Here is a 23,781-nt window from a genome sequence, read left to right as displayed (position 1 = left end):
GAAAATTTCCAGCAAATAGAAGAGTTTATCTGTTGTTAGGTGTTATATTTGAGAGTAGGCATATGGCATTCTGCTAGCATTTCCTCGATGGGAATAATTCCAGAATTGGACTTCATGGGACTTGCTTCCTGGAAGTGCTCAGATTGATCCACATTTCAAAAAATATTATTGATGCTTTTTATGTATAGCGTTAACTTTTCACTTTATTTTGCATTTAACATACGTACTCAAAGCCTGCAGAGACCTCCTCGTCGGAGGGGGTGGTTTCATCCTCGGACTGGTCGCTGAGCAGGTCGCAGGTGGGCAGGGAGGAGGAGTCAGCCACCTCCAGCACGGGGGCGATGCTGGGCCTCCTGCCCTCCCTGCCCCCCTGGGCGGGCAGTGCCAGGGTGGCACCGCTGGCCCCGCGGCACCCCGTGTCCTGCAAATCGATGGCCACGGTCCCTAGGGCACGGAAAACAGGGAAAACATCTCCTCAGTGCTGCTCAGAACATGGGAACGGCATTCTGGATTTACTGGGGACTGCCTGGCTGCATGGCAAAGGACTGGCAGCAGCACTGTACTGGGTGTCTTTATTCCATTAAAATAAAACAAATATTTCAGCTGTACTCAAGGAAAGCAACGCTTTTCCTGACAATTAGTCTGGGTCTTCTTGTTAACTGCCTCTTTTACATCATGCCTTATATAATCAGTCCATATTAATATGCATCAACAACCTGCACGTTTTACTTAAGGTGTTTTTTAAATTAAAGAAGCTCATGAAAACTTCTTACAAACAATCAGGTATGAAAGACAGAAAGTACTCATTTGATTTACCCACTGGTTTTGCTTTGCATACACTTCATTATTACTTTTTTTATACCACAGTCTTAAGTAGTTTACTTCCACTTTGTTAAGTAAAAGAGAATCAAAATCTTTTTGTTTGTTTGGGGGTTTTGGTTTTGGTTTGTCTGCTTGTTTGTTTTTGTCTGGATTTTTCTTTGGTTTGGTTTGGGTTTTGTTGTTTGTCTGTGGGTTTTTTTTAAATATGAGGGTGTAAATGTTTGAAGTTTTTATAGTCATTCTCTCTATTCATAATTACAGTTTCTTAAAAGTTTAGAAAGATGCTTTAAAATGTGCTATTCATTAAATAAGCATATGTTGTGATGTAATCTTTTTTTTTTTTACTTACCCATGCTGGCTATTATACTGTGTACTGGTAACCTAGATGCTCCATGATAAGATAATTTTGATTCATGGTTTTTTCTATGCTTTTCTTGCTTCTTAAAAGCGGAATTCTCTTCTTTGGTGATATTTATATAAAAGCATATGTCAGTAGAACTCATGATATATCGAGGACCTGGATTCAGCAAAATGTTTTTGTTATCTTCCTTTCTAACACCAATCAGACAGACTCCAAACCTTAATTAGAAAAGGAAAGGCATGGTTCATTTTGCATAGTCCTGCAAACACCAGAATTTCCATTGTCAAAAATGAACCTCAGGTATATTTTTATTCTTTGCACATTATGAACCTTTGCTGCTTTCTGGATGACAAGGATGTTTAAAAAATGTGTTCTGCTAAATAGGCCACATCAAATCAAGCAGATTTTATGAGCTCATGAATTCCTAGGCAGTTGAGTATTTTTCGTAATGCCCATAATATTCTCCTAATGTTGTTCTAGTTGATTTTTTCTGTCAGATGAATAGTCCTTTTTGGGAAAATATTGGTAGAAAAATGGATACACGATGTGAAAAATTATTAATCATGTTAAATTGTTCCATTATTTATAAGTAATGGAGACCATTTTCATAATTCATTTTTGCAATTCACTTTTTAAAATGTATTTGATTAGTGATAGAAAAGAAGGAATTACAGAAAAAAAGCCCTCTTTCTCTCCTTGATTAAGTATGAGAATAAATCCAGCATTTAGGGTTTGACAAATGCTTATTTTATCAAATATATAAACATACATGATTTGTGTTTATTTTGCATGTTCATCTCACAGAGCAGCACTGGAATAGTGATGCATCATCTGGACCTTAAAGCAGGTATGTTATCATCTAACAGAAAAAAAGAGTTTTATGTTTGAACAATCACCAGAATGTCCCATGTGACACCTTTAAATTGAACATTTTCCGTAATATGAACAAGCCACAAAGGAAGCCAGATTTCCAGCTGAGTCCTAAATAAATTTTAAAAACCCCACACCCTCCCACCCATTCATTTCTAGATTGTTTTGGACTTGGAAAAGGATTGTTTTTTTTGAAAAACCTCCAAAAAGTGCCTTTTTTTTCTGGTTGTCCGGCTTATCCTTTGTATCTATAGAACACTGTTCTCTTAGACTGAGGTGGGCTGTTCAGGATGAACATCAGCTTTTACCTGACCAGCTCCAACTCACAGAAATAAATCCATATCAGTGGCCAGATACTTAAACCTGGGAACAGATCAATGTGCAGTACTGTGCCTTTAGTGCAGAGCTACGTCGCAGGCAAAACAAGTAATTATTTCTTTGAACTTTTGATGGTTGATAAGAAAAATAAACATACTTTTTATGTGCATGGAAAGAAGCATACGTGAAGCTCTTCCCCTCATACTCTGCAAAAAATGTACTTTCTTCCAGGTTGATGTGATACACTTCATTACCAGAGCATCTGCCATACATTTTCTGCCATTGTTCTGGTGATTGCTGACTCTCCCTGAAACATAAAGAGAATAATTTAACACTTAATGCAAAATTCTTATTAATCAGAATGGTATTTACTGTAAACAGAAACTACAAATGCCTGCTGAAAAGGTCCCATAGGCTAATCTGAAAGAAGTATTTGAGATCAAATCTTGGTAATACTGTAAGTACAGTGATTATTTTAATGTATTAAAGAACATTTTCTGCTAAGTAATAGACATATGAGAGTATGTACTTTATTATCAGGAGAGAGGTGGCTCAATTACTTTAAAATCACACCATAATAAGTGGCACACCCTGGGAGCTTGAAGATGATAGGTAAACCCAGCAGCATTCTCATGACATTCATAAAGACAGTTTCTTCACATGCTTTGTGGCAGACTCTTTGGTTCCTGTCTGAGTATCATTAATACCAACTTATGTAGGAGAGAGTCATTTGTCTTCGGTCATTTGATCCGTAAGAGAGATTTTTCTCCATTTGCTTATCAGTGATCTTTATACTCTCTGGGTATTTTTGGTTCCTGTGTCTTGTAGACTATTACAAGTACATAGCTTCCTTTCTCTAGTGCAAGAAAATAAATTACAAAGCAGATCACCCTTTACTCTATGCAGCTGCTGCCCTTAATGCAAACAGTTCAATGGAAATTTCCACACCTCAGCAACCCCCAACACTTGTAGCCCTGGAGCTCCTGGGAACTTCTTGATTAAGTTTCACGTGGAAACCAGGTTCTGCCTGCATGATTTTCACTGGAGGTAACTGATGTGTATACACACAGATATGTGCAGATAGGTCATGAATCTGCCAAGTGTGTCCTGTGTTTTGCCACTTGGAGTGAAGATCTCAAGGTCCCTGGACATGCTCTTTTAATGCTCATTTATACATTCTCAATACCTTGACACAATTTGTATTTTTCTCCCATTTACCATGTTTCTTCACTCTCATCATGAAAAGATTTTGTTTCAAGATGAAAATAAGTAAACCATTTTTGTTGCAACACTCTAAATAGTGTACAAGGCATAGAACAGCAGAACTAGCCATGTAATTTCAGAACATTTTCCCTTATTTCACTTTTCCCCCTAAAATAAAATGTTCACCTGTTTAATGTCTGCTTGGTTCCAGTGAGTTGTCTGAAAGCTTCCCATGGGGCTGTACTGTAAAGATCACATTAACTCCAAGTCAGAAAAGTTATTTTCTTCCAGTATCTTGTATCATCAAACAAACCCTAATAGAGTTGTATTACTAGTTTATATTATCAGATAACAGTTAAATATAAATGTTAAGATTATTAATTAAGATTGATAATGAGATTATAAATAAGATTCAAGGTAGAATTTTGGTGTCTCACAGACTAAAGTTTTGAATTCCACAAACAGCTGAGAAGACAACAGGATTATTTGCATCTCCTTAACAGGTATTTAAAATTTGAGTCCTACATAAGGTTTAATGCAGGTGTTAATAGCAACCATGATAATAAAAAAACAAACTAATGTAAAGGAAAGCAGTTCACTATTAACATTGGAAGTCTATTTAACAAATTATTTTCATTATGTAGATCTAATTTAGTATTTTGTTTGGTTTATAAATACATGTATATAAAATTTTTATTTTTAGTTTAAATAATCTGCTTTCCCCTGATATTTTTACTTAGCCAAACTCAACTGCTCATTTGACTTCATCTCTCATATGCATAAATAATGGTAATTTCACCTACTCTAACAACTAGCAGTTAATTTACCTCTTGTTCAACAACAGAACACATCTGAAAAAGCAAAAAAACAACCCTCTCTGAACTATAAACTGGTTGAATCCAAAGCAGCTTTATGTCTGCAGTACAATGACAAATGCCCTTATTTTGGAGTCTGTCTGAGAATAAATGCTCTGAAGAGTGCTGACCACAGTAGATAAATAATAACTAGACATTTTTACTTTTTCAGTCTTTCTGTATAAATACAGAAGAGTATTCTTACAGTAACATATAGTGTACATTCTTACTGAAACACACATTATTTTAATCCTTCTGGATTCAAATTAATGCTACAACTATTTGTGCAAAAACTTACTTCTTTCTGCTCCTAGTATACAATGACCAGAATAGAAAACAGTTACTTTCATTATGCTGGTTAAATCTATTAATTCTGATTGCAAAAGAAATCTTAAGCACTTCTGAACTCTGTGACAGTTACTTTGCATCAGAGTTGGGAATCTGTAAATGATCAATGTGACTGTGTTAAACAATGAAATGCTGAAGTTCCTAAGCACAGCTGAAAACATTTCCCTTTTCTGTGTTTGGTTTTGTGCTGAAGGAAAATTCCCTGACAGCTGTTAGGAACACTGCTCCTCTTTTAGGTGCATGTAATATGAAATAACTGGAACAGGCTCTGGATTCTCTGCATGTCACAGAATTACAAGGTAGGCAGATAAAAAAATGTATAAAGAATGTATTTCACCACAGTGCTCAGGAGGTATCCAAACCATGTTTTGTTGTCTTCCTACTAGGAGATTTTAGTGCACGCTGCCGTTAAAATCTTGGCATTTGTTGTTCTCAGTAGTAACAGCTCCAGGAAAAATTTCTGTTCCCCATTCTGGGCAAAGGGGAATACTAGAAATGTCATATAGAAGGTTAAATAATTCTGCTTATAAATATATATATATTTACTGGGTTCATGAGTACTTGAAAAAGAAGTTAGCATGTTACAAGACTTATATAGTGTATATGCAGCTGTTCCATTTCTACCAATATATTTAGAGATTCACTCTTTATTGCATCTGTGTGCCCATAACATTTCAATCAAAAATACCTTATTATTCTAAGAATACAGCATAAAAGAGATAGACCAGATCTGGTAAAATTTAGTGAATTCAGAGAAGTTCTGCTGTGACTATGCAGTCTGCAGAGACACCATAATTCTGCACCTCTTCCAGCAGTGTGGTCATGTTAAAAATAGAGATCATGGCTGCTTGTTTGCCTCTTAACATACAGGCACAGAACAGCAAATACCATATCTCACCAAAAAACCTTTTTTTTTTTTTTAGTTCATTGAAACAGACCTTGAAAATAACCTATTAGAATATGTATTCTGAGGACTTGTTAGTGCTCATAAGTAAAACTTCATGATAGAGACATTTCAATCTACTAAACCAGAAATTCAATTTTTTCATATTTTATATTGTGGAAGTGGCACGAAAGCATGCAACAAACTCTTAAATCCTGGGGGGAGGGGTGTTCTCTTCAAAACTATACTGCCTTGAGTAAGGCATTTTGATGCTTTTAGTGTGCAGAAAGTTCCATTTTCTTTTTTAAAACTGCAGCTGTGTGAGAATTCAGGGTAAGCTGTTTTCCAGATATCAGCTATGACTTTTCCAAGTTGTTTGGTGGTTTTTTTTATGGTAGTATATACTTACTGTCCCCTAGATGTATGAACCAGCAGAGTGATTAATGTAGAAGTAGCTGGACATATACAATTTAGAGCTAGCATAGCATATTTGAATTCCTCTTCACATAAAGAAGGATGCAATTTGTTTTACAAAAAATACTTTCAGCTGAACAGAATTATCACTTCCTTGTCTAGGAAAATGGTGAAGATGAATCAATCAAAAGTTGGCCCAAGATCTTAATTTTCTGCTTGAACCTTGGAAATCAGCTGTCTATGATTTTCCCTGTCTGTGCTATCTAACATAGATGGCTACTGTTTTAAATCCAGATCACAGTTAAATGCTCTCCAGGGCTTGCTGATCGCATGAAAAGGAAATAGGAATTATTCTTTAATGTAATTCCCATTTACCTGTGACGGTATTGAAATGGCTATAAAAAGGGACAAGCACAAAACTTGTAACTGCTTGTCAGTGTATAAACACAGTCAGAGAGGTTTTGTAAAACCATGAAGGCATTTAATACCAAGTCAGTTTTTCCCCTCTAAATATGGTCTCTGGTTCTTTCGATGGTTTCAGAATCTGCTTCTAATCAGAAAGAATATTGCAAGTAGTACAGCTGATGATCATAACATAGGCACATGAAAATTGCTGAGTAAAGGCAGGCAAACAACCTCTCCAGCTAGACCTGAACTCTGCACACCTGCTTGTGGTTTCACCAACATGACACTGAAATCCTTAGAACCTCTTTGCCTCTCTAAGCTGCTTTCCTGGCAGAATTTATTGTATAGCTATAAGCATGACACTTCCTGAAAATAAAAGTGAAGGCATATTGTGCCTTCTCTGTTCCTTTTATTTTGAAATATCTAGAGGCTTTTCAGCAACAGAATCATTTACTAGTGAATTGAGTAATTAATTCTCCTATTTTCTGAAGATCAGGGCCTATTTAAATGTCACAGGGAAGGGATGAATTTAGTTATATAAAGACACTGTCAGATATAGGACAAAATGAGATTTTTCTCCCTGTAAATATATTTCAGCTGTGGCAATTAAATATTTTCTGCAGAAAATGTTTCAGATAGAAATATGTTCTTTTAGTTGACCATATGCCATTAATAAACCTACTTGAATTTCAAACTAGAGAGGGTAAGGCATAGTGGGTGGCTTGAACAGAATACCTGCAGTCCATTACCATTAGTGGGATGACAAAGATACATGGAAGTGAATACCAACTTCCTGACACTGAAAGAAAGAATTCTTGCTATTTTTTAATTTGTATAGGATTTTGCCAAATAACCTCCCCTTATTTTTAGTTTGGAATGTTGTCATATTATAGCTAAACATTTTGAAAATACAAGAAAGAAAAAAATACACAGGGTAACGATTTCATCCTCTGTTATTTCAGATCTTGTATTTGAACCCAACTGTACATGCTGGCCTAAATATATACAAGTGGAAGTTAATAAATCACAGATGGCACAATGAAGATGAAAACTATAACTTCAATCCTCCAGCTGTACTCTACTCTCTAACATCTATGGTGAACTTTCTTGGCAGATGTTTATGTAAAACGTTACCAAAGAAAACAGCACACAGAGACTGCTGTCCTCCAACAGCCTCTTGATCATGTCTGTAAGAGATTCACATGGTGTTGTCAAGTGTTTTTACATCAGGAGCCTTGGAGCTGGACTTGTGGACTATTTCTGCACCTGTTGGAGACACTGACCTTCTGCAGGTAAGTCTTGTATTCGACACAGACCAGGTCAAAAATGCCTTGTTCATTTCTCCAATTATTTGACAGTTTCTAGCTTTCCTATAACGTTCCTGTGTTTTCTCTGTATGCTCAGGACATGTAGTGAGGAGGATCACACAGAACTTTGTCTGCTGCATCTTTCAGAGGTGAGCAGGGAGGAAGCTGGATGACAACTCTCCCCTCCTCAGGTCTGGGACATCACTCGTGGCCTCTGACAGCAGGTACCAGAATCAGCAAATTACTCATGCAGTGTGACAGTGAGGCAGCCCAGGAAATTGCAGTTTGTCTTAGAGTGAATATTAAATATGTCATATCAGCTTGCCAGAAGAAGAAGGATTTTGATTGAGTTTATACTAAAGAAATATTACGTGTAGAATTTCCGTAAGTTGCTGTTTCTGTTAAAAATATATTTTGACAGCAGTTTTGTTGCTAAGTCTGTCTCAAATGGATGTAGTAATGCAGTGGGGTGAGTTATGGTTTCTGTGATGTTACTGAGGATAAAACAGACTCAAAATACTGATTTATGCCTGCAGCAGCAGCCCTGTGGTAAGAATGACCTAGACCTGGCACAATTATTCTGAGAAACCTTACTTTTGTCAATTTGATAAGTTAACATGACCACTACCAGATCTGATAGAGAAAAATGCCCATCCATTACCTCTAGACTATTTTTATCTGTAATTGGACAGATTAATCATCTGCTGCATTTAATATCCATTTAGGTGAATCTGGACTATGTTTCTTTGAAATAAACTACTGAAGCTTTGATTTCAGACTTCAACAATCTGCTAATTCATGGGTGCATTTTGAATAAATAGAGAATGTCAAAATGTATCCCCATTTCCTGGAATTGTAATTATATATAATTTCCAAATATTCAAAGTAAAGGATATATAAAAGATACACATACATATACACACACCACACACAAAAATTATAAAAGTTTTAAGTTCAGCTCAGAAAATATTGAATTTAGTAGTCTCTGAATTGCATAAATATATTGCTCTGCTGTGGAAAATCTTCACTTTATTTCCCACTTGTGCTGAAATGCAAGGCCAGGAGCTTGCACCAAGGGTACATGGCCTTTTGTAGCCTTGTGTGTTTGAAAGAATAGTGGGAAGATTAAGAATCTAACTGCCAGCATTACTGAAAGAAAAACTGGGCATGTCAAGGCATTTTTATATTGCAAATTACTAGGGAGAAATCAAAGTATTTCAGCTCAAGAGATAAGACAGTTCCCCATCTGATGACTGTCATGTTAACAGTGGCTGTGTATTTAAAGTGTTCACACCTTAAACTTGCAAAGGGTTTTGCTGGGACAAACATTTATGCCACTGTAGCAATGTAAGCAGGTTAATATTTTAAACAAAGTAGTTAAAATCCACTGTAAAAAATATCAGAAGGCACAGAATGCAAGGATGTGTGTGTGGCACCAGATGGAAAGTCAGGAAACCTGACTTTCTGACAGGTCATATAAGCCTGGCCAAGGTGCCTCCATTCTCTTGCTTTGAGGACAAAAATAAGTTCTCATTCTCTCATTAAAGACAGGGAGGATGTTTAAGTCTTGTTTACAGGATGGGAATACATTATAACAATTGCTTTTCCCATATACTGTTACTACTCCTATAGGAACATGCAGTCAGTGTCTGAATTTCAGGACTGCCTCATGCAATCTAGGAGGACTGGTCAACCTAATATAAGCTGCTGAGAAAATGGGCTTCTAGTGCTTTATACATTTTTAATGTAGTTAAAAGTTAAACTTTAGTTAGGAGGACTATTTGGTTGTATTTCTTCTAAATTCAAAAACTTCATTTTTGACAGTTGTGTCTCTAAACCTGTGTGTAAAGAAAAAAAAAAGGAAGAAGAACAAGAAATCCTATTACTGAGTACTTCAGGTTTATAAAAATGCCCAGTATTGTTTTGGGAAACCTCTGGAAGAAAACAGCCATTTTTTCAAGGAATATCAGATTTAAAAGAAGCTTTTACATTAAGGCAGTAATAAAGCAGCCCTGAATCATAACAGGAAAAGCACTTAGAAAAATGTTCCAGATGGTTGTGACAAATTCCACTTGTAAACACTCTGGACAGGTCTGTAGTTTGCAGCCCCCACTGGGTACATGTTTCAGGATGATGAAGTGTTGGGCAACATTAATACCAAAGGGAGATCCTCTCAGGAAAATGTATGCCAACTAATATTATTCTCATGGCTCCAGCAGTGCCTAACCATTTGCAGCTGAAGTTCAATTGAAGGAAATTTTACCAAAAGAGGTTTTTCTGGGGTTTTTTTTTGTTTTGTTTTGTTTTAAATACGGTCCAAATTCTATAACACTTTGAACAGACATGAAAAATTGCCTCTGTTTTAAAAGTCTAATTGTATATAAGCTCCTACAGAGACAAGCCATTAGGCATAATGAAACCCTCTTAAAAGCACAATTTGGAACAACAAATTAACACAGTTACTGATAAAGGAAAGCAGCCATGGCTAAGGGAGCAGGGATTATGTTTGTGCTGGCTGATTTTAAGGGGGAGATGAAAAAGTACCATCATTCTCATCACAGCATGAGCCTTATTCCCCTCTGTGCCATTTCATAGCTTGAGATTACACTTTTGTATCTTCAGAACTTCTACTGATGTGGTTTCTTCTTCTTTCTAACCCAGTGGTAAATTCTACAGCTTTTAAAATTACAGCGTTAACTGCTGCTCTGGAGCCGTTCTGCTGGAATTTACTTTTTCATCACATTCTGGGATGATGGAGGAGACTAATATTTTTCCATAGAGTTTTCTTTATTTTTGCATGAATCAGCAATCTTTTCTTCCTTGGAATATCATTCAAGAAAATTGAATTTTCAAAATTGCAGCTGAAAAGGAAAGCTTCTCTTCTACTTCAGAGCTATTTCTCCAAAAGTATTTGTGTGTTTTTGCACGTGAGCATTTGTACATCTACGTACTTGCATATGTGACTGTTTGATATAGATAGAAAGAAAGAGAAACATATAATGCAGAGAAATAGTTTGTCAAATAAAAAGTGGTAATCTCTTACAAGAGTGATTTTCTCAGATTTCTTAAAATCATTTTGCATTTTATGCCATGGTTTCTAAGGTATGAGTTTTACTAGATATAGAATTAAATTATATGTCTCTTTCCAAAATATTTGCAAGTAATTAAAATCATATTTTCCATACCACTTGGTAAAAAACAGTCCAATGAGAAGCTTTTTTCCTCAGTCATTTGTTGGACTAAATCTGAATAGATCTTCTTATACACCCCTTAGTAACTATGTTTTAGTAGACAGAAATGAATTACAGGCATAGGTACAGTAAGCTGGACACTTACCTGGATCTGGAATAAAGGAGTAGTTATACATCAAATAATCATACTCTCTACATTAGGTAGCATAAGACTATTAATTCTTAAAAGTGCTTGTAAGTAAGTCTTTTCCATGGCTAGGATATGTATTATTTGATAAAACTGCACATTTAATCAGTTTCTAAGTAGTAAATATGCCCAGGGATTCTCCCTTTGTTGTGTTCATGAAACAAACTGTCAAACAAGTGCTTCAAATGCCAGCAATCTTCCACTTACCTGCAAACTTGATGTGGAATTTATTCTCAGGCTTCAGTATCTGAACATACAAAGGACAATTTGGAGCAAAGTCTTTAACCGCCCAAGCTCTTAAAATAGTTTGGTGATCCTAGAAGAAAGGGTACGAGGGGGTGCCAATGAAATAAAAATAACCATGTCAGATTAGAAAAGGAATCTATTACCAGACTTGCTCCATTGAAGAAAACTCATTTTAGGACCATGTGGCACCAGCTGGTATGGATGTTTATGTGCAAGTTATATAATTACTATTACTTATTAATTTCCAGCAATCTTCCACTAATAAGGTATTTTGAACCTCTCCTATTTTTCTGCAAATGCTAATGACTGTGTTATTTGGAAAGGGGTAGCATTTGGATATAAAATGATCGTGTGAAAACTTAAGATGGCAGTGATTAGTCATGTCTAATTAATCAAGAATTATGTGGCATAGATGTCCTTACAAAGAGACTCATAATTAAAATAGCATTAAATGACGACATCAGGAACTGAGAGTTTAAAATTGTGGGTAATTCTAAAAATATCAGTTTAATTAAAAGCAGATCTGAATTTTTGTGGAACTAAAACATTTGCACAACTGATGTGAGGATTTAGCCATCTATTAACCAAAGATTCCAAGAGATTTTTCAGGCTGTTTAGTTTTTCTTCTTGTTACCACATGGCAAGAATGAGTTAACTGCAGGGTGAACACTGCTATCCGTAAAAGTCATCTATATGTGATAGTGCATTCATATTTTGAATTTTGTGACGTAAGACTAATTCCAGTGTATCATCCATCCATTTTTATTTATTTCAAAACAAAAAGAAACATTTCAGAGCAGTATCTAGGAATCCATTCCTGGATTGAAATGCCTTTCCTAGTCATGAAATTGGTGGTATTTAAAGATAAAATATAAAGAATGATTCATTATGTTTGCAGCATCAGCAGTAAGAAAAGGTTTCAGACTTGTGAACACAAGGGAAAATCTCTGCCTGGAACAGAGTGTAATTGACATTTTCAAACCATAATATTTTATTATCAATTGAGATGTTAGCAAGTTTTTCTACTAGAAAAACTAAAATGGAGTCATAAGAGGATGGCAAAATATCTTATTTCACATTTTTCTTATTAGTCATTTTACAGATGTAGGATTGCTCTGCCAGTCAGGAGATTTAAGAGCATGGGTGTAACCTGCTGTAGGTGTTCCTTGTATGCAGCCACTTTTTTTTTTAAATTTTCTATAACATATGGCAAGTTACCCTCCTCAAGATTTTGTGTTTGTGTGTGCTGTTGGGGTTTTTTCTGTTTTTCTTAAGGTAATGACACACCAACACCACTTAGAAGCAGCAAATGGCTGGGTAATGTGCTAGATGGCTGTCACACAAATATGCTACATGCCTAGAAATGCAGTTATCTATATATTAGATATTTTCTTGGATTTTTTTAGTTATATTTTTTTAAGCCTGGTTTTATCAGAATGTGCAATGATTGTTAAATATAAGAATAAAGATTTCATTATAAAATGATTCAAATTACACTATTTTGTTAAAAACTCAAACAAACCTAGACCCATAGATCAACTCAGTGGGTATGCACTGTTAATCTAATAACCTTGCATTATTGTTTCTTTTTTCTCTTTCCAGTTGGTATATCCATGCGTTTGTGTACAAAAGCTGCTTATTTGGTTCCCAAGATTTTGCTCAGTTATTCTCCCAAATTCCACTCTGAAGAAGCACTCCAGGGGAGAGAAAGAAAAATACAGGTAGGCACCTTAAGTGATTTCTTAGATTCAGTCTCTTCATACAGTATTGTGGCTCTCTGTTTTAAAATGTAGCAATTTCTATGCTATATTGAAGTCACTTTAAAAATATGTACACCTTTCTCCCAATACATGGTATATATGTACACACAACAAACAGAGGTAACTGAAACAAAATTATGCTTCTGTTCCCATTATTAAACATTTGTGTCTTCAGAAGGTGAGTGAAAAAATATATTCTCTTCTATGCGATCTCCACACAATGAACTGCAGTCAGTGATCAAAAATTACCACAGATATAAATGGTGATTAATAGAGAGGTGATATTTAAGTTCATGTATGAAAAGCTGCAAGTTTTAAAGTGGTGTATTTCAATCATAAGAACTCAAGGAAATGCATTTAATGTGTATTTTAAAGTAGTTCTGTTGATTGAATCTCTTTTTTGCCACACATAACTGGATAAATTAGTTATACCCTGCTATGTTTGCATCCATGTTGTGATGCCATTAAGGCATTGTAATTTAGATTACCAGTACAGCAGAGTCACACAATTTCATTAATGAAACGGAAAAAAAAAAAAAAGGTGCAAGCTTGAATTGAATTGGACCATCTCTGAATTTTCAGAAAGCCTCAGAACAAAGCTGTCAGCAACAGAAGTGTTGTCACTGGAAGTTATTAACTAACAAAATAGCAAGCAATGAACAGCCAGAGGTATCCATGGCAAATGAGTAAATCCTCTGCTTGAGCATTGTAGCTGGGGGAATAAAAACCCTCAAAAAATCACTTGAGTAACAACAGCTCTTCTGGTCAGGAATCTCCTCCTTTTATTTTGACAGCTGTCATGCATAGGAGAGGATCCAAGGCTCTTTTAGCAGTTTGTCAGCTTCTCAACAACAGCAGGGTGGAAAATCAGTGGTACTCATAAAGATTGTTACTGGGATGACAGCTGAACTTCCTTCAGCCCTGTGACAAACAAACCTTCTGTATACTAACATGAGGCTGGAGCAGCGTAGGAAATACAATAAATTTCATTTCACAGCCCTAGAGGGCAGTAAGACAAAATAGTTTTTTAAAAAATTTAAGAATTTTCTACTTGCAGTATAAGTAATTGTGTTCCCTGTGAAAAGGTAATCTGACAGCAAAAGAGAGAACAAGGCAGAGGTGACACCTTGTTTCAAAGCTTCAGATCCCACTGACCCTGGGATATCACTGTGGCCCAGGGGAAGGGACCAGGAGAGAGTGTTTGGTGAGATGTGCCTGTTTGTGTGCTGCAGGTACAAAGAGAAATGAGATTTAATAGAAGTCTGTAGTGACAGCTGAAGTGTGCCTGGTACCATTCTGATGTTTCCTGAGGGCAGAAAGGAAGAGCTGCAGTGAGCCATGGCTCCAGAACCAAACCTGCACCATGCTGGCCACAATGGATGGGAGCTCTGCCCTACAGCAGAGTCCAGCAGAGCTGAAAATTGGCTTTTCTCTGCATAAATTCTGAAGCAGTTATGAGCAGAGATGAGCAGCTGACTGGTGGTATTGCTGTCCTTAATGCTGCATAAACTCTCCTAGTGCAGCATAAATCACACACTGATTTTATAGGGTTTCTCATTTGTAACCACTGTGCAACTCTCAAGTACATTATGTGAAATGAGATGTTGTGGCTGATTTATTCTGAATTATAAAATCATGGCTGATTTAGATAAGACACCTGGACTATTTTGGGTTTTTTCAGTCTCCTAGAAGTTACAGGTATTTTTCCAGGTATTTGCAAGAACTCCTGCTTGTTCTTACCTTTAAATACCCCAGACCCTCTGTCACTTCCAAGCAGTAGTTCTGCCTTGCTTGACTACTCTGGGATTACTTACTGCCAGTTCAATGGCTTTCACTGCTGTATTTTCAGGAGTCTATTGCTGATGAATCAAATTCAGTGTCCTTAGGTCAGTAAGTTTAAATGTTATAGCAGGAGCACAGGTTAATGTCTCAAGGAACTCAGTGAACTTCTGCAAGGAATGGGTCCAGAACAGGATCTTTAGCTAAGATCTTTTAACTAAATTCTGATGGCAGATGAAGTAATAAGTGATAGAAATATTAAGTAATGATACAGATATCATGCAAAGAAAAATATTTAGAAAAGAAAGTTATTTAGAAAAATAATTGCTATTTCTTACAATGCAGCACCAAAACAGTATCTTTAGTTAAGATTCCTTAAAATATAATTACTGAATTACAAATACTGGTTCTGTCTTGTTAGCTAATTTATAAGCATCTTCAGAGATATTCAGACTAATACTCAACCCCTTTGGTGTTCAAGATTGAACAGAATGAGGCAAGGCTGCAATAATTTATTGTAGTGCACATGGTGAAAAATTTCAAGTTATGAACATAAATCCATCCTCAGTGGAATTTGTTTTCTGGATATCTGTCATCAGTAGATAATTTCATTAGCTGGAGGAGTTCTAGTTCACACAGTTTTATTCTTTTATCACAGATGCACTGCACAGAAGTTTGTATTAGCAGTGTTCCTTTGTGGGCAGTAACTTACCTGACTGCAAGTAACAACCAGCATGGGCAAATCCACAGAATCTTATTTAAAGAATCTTGCAGTTTTTCATTTTTAAAAATGACCAATATGAAAAATGGTCAAATAGTGTCATATATATTGGTTACTTGTATGAGTTACAAATTTATTTATGAACTTGAATTCTGGCTTTACTTCATTAGTTCTGAATATACCAGTCAGTTGACACCTGTCTCTTTCTGATTTAATTGAATATATAGAGCAGTTCTGGTACTTTGAATATTGACAGAATTGGAAGTGATTACTGACCAGTTATCAATGTATCCATGTATCTACTATGATAGTACTTTTATGCTATTCTGCCCTTGTTGCATAAAAAGAGGGAAGTAAGGGCAGTAAAACCTGTCCATCCTGTCATTTCTCCCTCCCCACTTACAGCTGCTGTCCTGTCCACCTCACAGCGGCTGCTCAGGATGAAACAGGCTTCAGCATTGTCCATCCTGGAAGAGAGGAGACAAACCTGTCACAGCCCAAGCAGGTACCCACTGGACTCAAGTCACACAGTCAGATCTTGCACAGAGAAACAGAACACCGACAAAGCTGAGTCTGTTCTCATTCCTTACCCTGGTGACAGTAAAAGCTGTGCCAAAGTAGTAAAAACAGAGTGGCCTCAAACTCAATTTGCAAAGTTTTTATCTGCCATGAGTATGAAGGTGACTAAAGAGCACCAGCCTGCCTGATGTGTAAGAGTGCAACATGGACAAGTTATTACTGGTGAGAATGAACAAGAGGGGCAGGTAACAGACTTGTCTTGCCTAGTGAGAGCAGAAAGTTAGGTAGATGTACAAGAATAATGTGTTTGGGATAAAAACCAGACATTTCTGTGTATATATGCATTAAATGAACTATTTCCAGTTCACAGTGTCTTTGATTAGAAGAAATCATGGGAGCTCTATGAGTAATTTCAGCTAAGCATAGGAGTAGTACTGGGAAGACAGGGTCTTTACCAAAGTTATAGGAAAGAAAATTCAGTAAAATTAGATGAGATTCTTTTGCAAAAATGCAGTCTTTTGTAATTGGCTATTCACTGCTGATGCAGCCACCCAACTGTTGGTATTCCTTCACTTTTTGGTGTTACCTTTATCATGTTATTTTGACATTGGTTCACATATAATATAGGGATACATTCTGATAATGAGACCCTTCTTGATTATTATTTTGGTGTTAGTAAACATTACTTTATTTATTAGAAGAATTTTATCATGTGCCTTATTAGCTCCTCAGTACATTATGTTCTCATTAAAAAGAAATGCACCAAACATCTTGGGTACTGGGTTATATTTCATATCCAATGTTCTATTAAATTCCCACTATGCTTCTTCCCTCAGGAGAGGTTGAAAATTATTCTGTGACAGGTACATTCAATTACATGTTCTGCAGGAAAAAGCACAGTTCCACAGCTGACTACCTCCAGGTTATTATAAGTGAAATTCAAGATTATATTTAGGGAACAGCCTAATTTTAATTCTTGTAATATGTAGAACAAATGTCAGCTAAATCCACATATGAATTCCTTCTTGAAATTAGCAAGAAAGCAAAAGGAAAAAAAGAAAGAAGGATCTCTCCAAAAGAAAATTTCTAATCCTGAACAAAGCTTTCTTGTCTTGTCAAATTTTAAACACTGTTTTTCCAGTGGCAGAAGTCTGAGAAGGTAACGCTGCTCATGAAGCTTCTCACAGATGAGATTCTTGGAAATAATTCCCCTCAGGTAAAGACTGACACAAATAGCCAGACAGGTAATGGCTTAATTTTAGTTATCTACAGCACAGAGCAATGCAAATGATATTTGCTAAGAATCACCTTTCCCTCTCTTTAGAGAGTTTAAAGAGATGACCCTTCTGTATGAATTTCACTGTGAATTCCTTCGCAGCTCAACTGATTGAGCACTGGGGGGAGGTGTGTGTGAGGAACTCTGCTTGACTGATGTGTTTTGATAAATGTCACTCACTACTAATTGGCAGAGAGCATCTCTTAGCAGTGGTGGAAGTATGTGGTAAGAGGAGGGCCCTGAAGAGTTCAGGTCTGTATAGCAGAACAGCTGCTTAATGTTACCAGGCTGAACTTAAAAATACAAAACTGTACATTGGGTTCAAAACTTCAGATATTAAGAAAAACAAGTTATATTAAAGAGCTTTGCTTCACCTTCTAAACAAACATGGCTTTCCTTCTAGCACAGCTTTCTTTGCTTGTTAAACTTGTTTATTAAACAGTATTAATGAAAAAGTAAAAAAGAATGGTCAATATTTGCCTACTTAGCTCTCAATAGGTCTTGATCTTTTAGGGCTGAGCCTTGCAGGTAGATAACTCTTTGGGACCACATTGGGATTTGTAACACCCTTCGGACCTGAGCATCCATCTCCGTAGGACACAAAATAACCACATAATAATCCTGTCAGAACAGAAAAAAAAAGGGGAAATAGTAATGGTTAATGTTGCTGGAGAATGAGTCAACAGTGACTTGAGATGTCAAAAATGTCTCAGATAAGACGTTGACAGGCAGAATTTATTTCCTCAAAATTTCTCCTTCACATTATTGGGCCAATACAAACTGCTTCCTGTGCTGCTTGGAAAAGCAAGGATGGTTTGAAGAATCCATAAGTGCACATATGAAAAGGAGGGATAAATGGAACATGGGAGAGGAGAGTGAGAGCTTAGGCCGGGCTGGTCATAGAAATCTCCCTTTCTGCAACACAGAGATTTCTGCAGAAAGCAAAATGGCATTGGATGCTGTGCACCATCTTCAGCTTCTCAGTGCACTGAATCATTAAGGCTGGAAAAGATCTCCAAGATCATTGAGTCCAACTCAATTTCAGCTGTGAAGGGAATGTATATGAGCCCTTTTAAGTTACCTGTGTAGTATTAGGGCTTTTCTTCTTTGTTTCCATTGTATCACAGAGCCTGACTCATTCTTCAGCTTAGTTAACGAAATGTTGTGTTTCAATTTGTGTTTGTATCTATAAAGAACTGGATTTCTTTGTACAATTGCTTATGCCTCTTACTAGCTAATTGTTTTGGGGAATATTTTGGATTTGGGATTTGGCAAATTGCTGCTCAGCTGTTTGAGGGTTGTATTTGTGTGATCCTTGCAGTAGTTAATGAAGCATGATACCACAAGTAACTTAGCAAAAGACATAGAGAAGTTTTACTAAAAGGGAGAGTCTGTAGCAAAGACAATGATAATAAATCCAAATTGATATCTCATAGAAATAAGCTTCTAGATGTTCCATAAGCCATTTGACAAGGTTTGCATTACCTAGGGAATATGTGTGCACTAACAAAATCTGTGTATTCTGTCAACGTCTTTGTCCTTTAAAGTACATGTATTTATTTCTTAATTCCCACAATTCCAAGAGGGTCTTATCTCTGCAAGGCTGTACAATGTGCTCTAGGATGACCCTGCCTGAGCAGGGAGGTTGGACCAGATGATCCCCAGTGGTGCCTTCCAACCTGACCTATTCTGTGATTCCTAACACTGGCCAAAACAAAAACAAAGCAAAATGTGAAAACCAAAAGATGTTTTTAATTGTGAGGATTTTTGGATCCAGTCCCAAAACAATGGGGGAAAAATAAATTTAGTAGCTTTCATTTATTTTCTGTTTTAGGGTAGAATCTAAGGAATTTACATGGAAATTCCTGTTTCTAAAAAGATTGGCACAATTCAACAAGACACTAATTCTACCTATGTAGTCTTTTCCCCTCAATACCTCAATTTAAAATGCCTCCAAACTCTGTATCTCAGCTTCTTACTGCAGGTATAGCTTCCCAATTCAACTATTCCCAAAATGAGTTTTACGACTTAAGAATAATTTCAGAAACTTTTCTTAAAACAAACAAACAAACAAACCCCAAACAAAACAACAACAACCAAACAGTGTTTTGAGGGTTTTTTGGGGGGGTTTACTTTTTCATTCTCAGTACCTGCAGTCTGGGGTGGGCATAGAATTCATTTAAGAAATCCATGAGTAAGTCAATCTTCAGAGAGCTCACACACAGCACAACGTGTTTTTCCGTCTGAGCTCTGTATCTGCTGTAGTTTCCTCCAGACTTTTGCCTCTCCATCCACAAATATGCCAGCTGTTCAAACTGCAAGAGATCCTTGTTGTCAGTGAAAGAGAGACCAGCAGGTGAGGGCTACAAATCTAGAATGACTCGGCAATGTTGCATTGTTCATCTCACCCCCCCCCAATGAAAAGCTGCCCTTAGCCCCAATATCTTTTTCTTTGTAAAATGTTCCCTAATAAGGCGATCACAAACCACAGCAATAGTACCAGAATCTATCACACACAAACAGCAGGGAAAATTCATTAAAATACCATGGGAATACACTAAATCACAGGAGTTTAGGAAAGAATGAAGGCTGGTACCTTATTCCTTTAAGTATTTTATGCCTCTGAGCTCTCTTGTATTGTTGCATAATTGCTTCCCTTGTATGAAAGGTTAAGTTTTCACACACATACTGTTAATAGACTTGGAAAGAGGCACCATTTTCTCTTAGTTTGGGCAGTAAATGTTCCCAGAAATTTTATAATGTTCTGAAGGTGATGTTCTGTAAACTCTCTTAACTGCCTTATAATTTTAGATACAACTTAAATACACAGCAGCTGCTGATACAGAAATTTTGCCTTTGTCAGCTGAACAATATATGCAGGTAAGAGAACAGTCTGTAAAGAAACGTACAAATACCAGTTCAAAGCTTCTTGTAAGTAACACAGGCTTACTACTGAGATCAATTTAACTGCATGGCTGTGTGATAGCATCTTTTTCTCCTCCACATTCCACTGATGGTGAGGCTGGATCATGAATAATAACTGATTTCATTTCATTGCAGGGCTCAGGAGAGAATGCCTCCCACTCCATTATGTGTATGGAAAACTATATGAAGCCCCATTATCACTACAAAGGTATAAAATAAAGTAGCTAATAATAGGTGAATTTATGTGAAATTCCAGTAGATTCTAGGTTATTACTGCTCCTGTGGGAGCCTGAAGTATGTATCAGAACCACCTTAAGAATGAAATTTCTGTGTCCTAGAAAATGTCAAATTTCTTAAACAGAGCACATTTTAGTTTTCAATAGAATATATATTTTACTAATTTTTCACTGAGTGAGAATATAATTGTGTTGGTGCATATGGCTATGAATACATATATTCAATATTTAATTAGAGTGTTAAATAACTTCAAGAAAATTAATGCTGAAAGCTTGAGCTTCCACCCTCCCAGGGCTTGTGTGTTGTCTGCCCACACTGAGCTTTAGTTCTCTGCCAAAGAAGCAGAGACTGGAAACCATGACTGTGTGAGAAACTCCGGAGCTCCATGGTCTAGCAGGTCTACTGTAAGCTTTGATAAAAATGCAGAGTGTCTCCCCACATCCTCTTTTGCTGGCACAAGGGCTGGGTGATCACCCTGTGTGGAACAATGAACATCTTGGCAGGGTTTCCCATGTAACCTCAGGGTTTCTGTCATCCAGCCTCACCTAATGAGCTGGAAAATGCTTGGTACGAATTTGATAAAGCTGACTGACTCCTTGAATTTCTTGGATTTTCATAAATTGCTCTTTCACTGGTGAAACTGTTAGAAATCCTAAACTTAGGCAGGCATGAAAAATTCCTAACTGTGCTGCTGGCTCTGTGTGCATGTGTTCCATACACAGCTGTGAACCCAATTTGCTTGAGTTGCAGATTTAATGAGATTTTTTTCAAGTTAGCAACTGAGCTGTAAGAGTAAGAGAGGAAGTGGAGAGAACCAAGATTAGAAACAGGGAGAGCCTGCAGAGGAAAAGCTGTACTCATAAAGAAAGTGCTGGCTACTGTTGTGGGTTTTTTTAGTAATTGCTCCATTAATAACAAATCCATATCTCAGGATAAAGGAAGGCCTCTCTGGTACATGACTGATGCAGAAAACTTTCATGAGCACTTGAAAACTGTTATCAATGCCCTGTTTTTTAGTATAAATCTAGAGTATAGGAGAACATACAGGAAAAAGGGGAAAAACCCACAATAGGAGACACAGGTGGTTCTTTTTTCTGACATTTTCTGCGCAATAATAATAGAAACAATAAATTATTTCAGTTATTGTTCCTTTGTTTCAAAAGCAACTCTAAAGAGAAAAAAAAAAAATCCAGATTTACCTGTATGGGCAACACCACAAGAGCAACACAGATCATAATGACAACAAGCAGCTTTGAAGGCCATATCTTGGGTGTAACATCCCCAAAGCCCACAGTAGAAAATGTCACTATGCAGAAATAAAGGGAGTCAAAGAGAGTCAACCTGTTTCCTGCTCGTTCCAGATGCTGAATTCCACAAATACTATGTAGAAAAGAATGGAGACATGAAAAATAAAAACTGTTCAAGCTTGATGATTATACGTGCAGAGAACTATTTTCAGAATTCATAAATTGCTTAGCAAAGACATTTTTTTCAAAGAAAAGTAAAAATTAATATCAAACCAGAGGTGCTATATTGTTACAACTTTCAAGAGTCATTTGTAATAAAAGAAACACATTTTTGATTATTCTAATATGATAGGCACAACTGTTGCTAGGTTTTGCTTAGTGGCTGTTGTGAAGGAGAGGTGGTATATAGAACATCATGGATTGATGCAATTCCTTTCTAAACCAGAACAAAACAGATGGTATAGAGCTGCCACCATTCAACATTTTTTATAGATATGTTTCAACTTTTTCAGGGAGGTTTGCTTGCTGTCGTGGCCAAGAAAACTGCACATACAGCTTTCTGTAAATCTGTCTCTCTTTGTGCTGGGCTCTGGCCCTTTCTGTGGCAGAGTTACTGATGTGAACCAGTTATGAGAGCACACGTTGAATACTGGGAGGTTCTCTTGGTATAAATGGGTACTGACTGTCTGGAACAAAGTGAATGTGAGAACTGCAGAGTACTGAGTTATCAGAGGAAAGAGCATCCAGGGTCAGCCTTCAGGTAGGAAGTGGGAAGTGGCAAGCGGTGAGATTCTGCTCACTGAAAGTGCAGAGTAGAAATACGGGGCTGGGCTGGGTCTGTAATAGCAGAGCAAGTGGAGTTCACCCCTTCCAGTCACACATTCCTGAGAAGAAGTAAACAGCAGCCCAAGTTAACTGGTAATTACTTTTCTTGGAATAAGCATGATGTGCTTTTGGTTTTGAGAAGCTGTAACAGAATCTCTCCAGAGGTCATCCTGCTATTTCAAACATTGCAGATTTCAAAAATATTTCACTTTGTAAATATGTACTATGGCAAAGAGCTTCCTAAGCTTAAAATATGATCTTCTCTGATACAGTGGAATTACTTAGTTCAGTTCAGGCTTTTAAATTATATTCATCTATGTAAAAAAAAACCCAAAAACTCAATGTGTGAACAACCCTGCACAGCACTTTTTCCCTTTGGAGCTAGCAGGATGATTTCTCCTCAGAGAATTAGATAAATAATTAATAAATCATATCATATTCCTCAGTAATTATTCTAGAACATACTAAATATTATTTCTTCATGTATGGTATCCAGATGGTAAGAGTCCCTCATTAATATCTGCCATGGGAAGACCTTTGCATCACCAGGGAGACCCTGTGTTTATAACAGTGTTAGCAGTTGTTCTTCTTTTCTCTGTTCTGTTCTCCAAATATAATTTAGCTGTGGGCAGTGGCATTTCCAGAACATATGGATCAAATTCCCTGTTTCCTTTTCACAGTTCTAGCATTTGTAGTTTTCACACATCTCAAAATGTTCTAAAAAGGGTGGGCTTTTTTCCCTGTTGTTTGCCTAAGTTTCATACTTCAGTCAGAACTGATATTTATATTCCTATCCAGTTCATCCCACATTTTTCACTGGAGTTGTAATCCAGATCTTCCATTATTTCACTATGTTCACAGTTTTGCTGGGGTTTTTTTTGGGTTTTTTTTAGTAAAAGGATAATTATATTTTTGTCCCTGAAAATACTAACAGAAGGACTGTAAGTAATTATGCTAATGAAGCTTTCTTTTGGTCTCAGACAAGGAAGTTTCTCAGCTAAAGCCTTTTCTAGTTTTAATATGAAATAATGAAGTATATTGTGAAGGCACTGAAGCATGGAAAAATGAGCTATTTTAATATCA

General features: G+C 36.6%; 1 protein-coding gene across 2 annotated transcripts in view; it reads right to left on the bottom strand.

Moving 5' to 3' along the window:
* Positions 1-23,781, bottom strand: part of KCNT2 (potassium sodium-activated channel subfamily T member 2) — an 85,501-nt gene that overhangs the window by 28,669 nt on the left and 33,051 nt on the right. For both annotated transcript variants that reach the window (XM_031059176.1, XM_031059177.1), the window contains exons 9-18: positions 21,826-22,006; positions 19,615-19,779; positions 17,949-18,085; positions 16,073-16,136; positions 11,371-11,479; positions 6,069-6,177; positions 3,761-3,817; positions 2,529-2,678; positions 1,172-1,401; positions 228-444 (exon numbers count right to left, since the gene is read on the bottom strand). In XM_031059176.1, the coding sequence (XP_030915036.1) occupies positions 228-444; positions 1,172-1,401; positions 2,529-2,678; positions 3,761-3,817; positions 6,069-6,177; positions 11,371-11,479; positions 16,073-16,136; positions 17,949-18,085; positions 19,615-19,779; positions 21,826-22,006 (1,419 nt within the window). The remainder of the gene's footprint in view (positions 1-227; positions 445-1,171; positions 1,402-2,528; positions 2,679-3,760; positions 3,818-6,068; positions 6,178-11,370; positions 11,480-16,072; positions 16,137-17,948; positions 18,086-19,614; positions 19,780-21,825; positions 22,007-23,781) is intronic.

The sequence above is a fragment of the Geospiza fortis genome, unplaced genomic scaffold (assembly GCF_000277835.1).
Source record: "Geospiza fortis unplaced genomic scaffold, GeoFor_1.0 scaffold229, whole genome shotgun sequence".
NCBI lineage: Eukaryota > Metazoa > Chordata > Aves > Passeriformes > Thraupidae > Geospiza > Geospiza fortis.
Note: the sequence above shows the minus strand (reverse complement) of the source record. Positions and strands in the feature narration are given on the sequence as shown.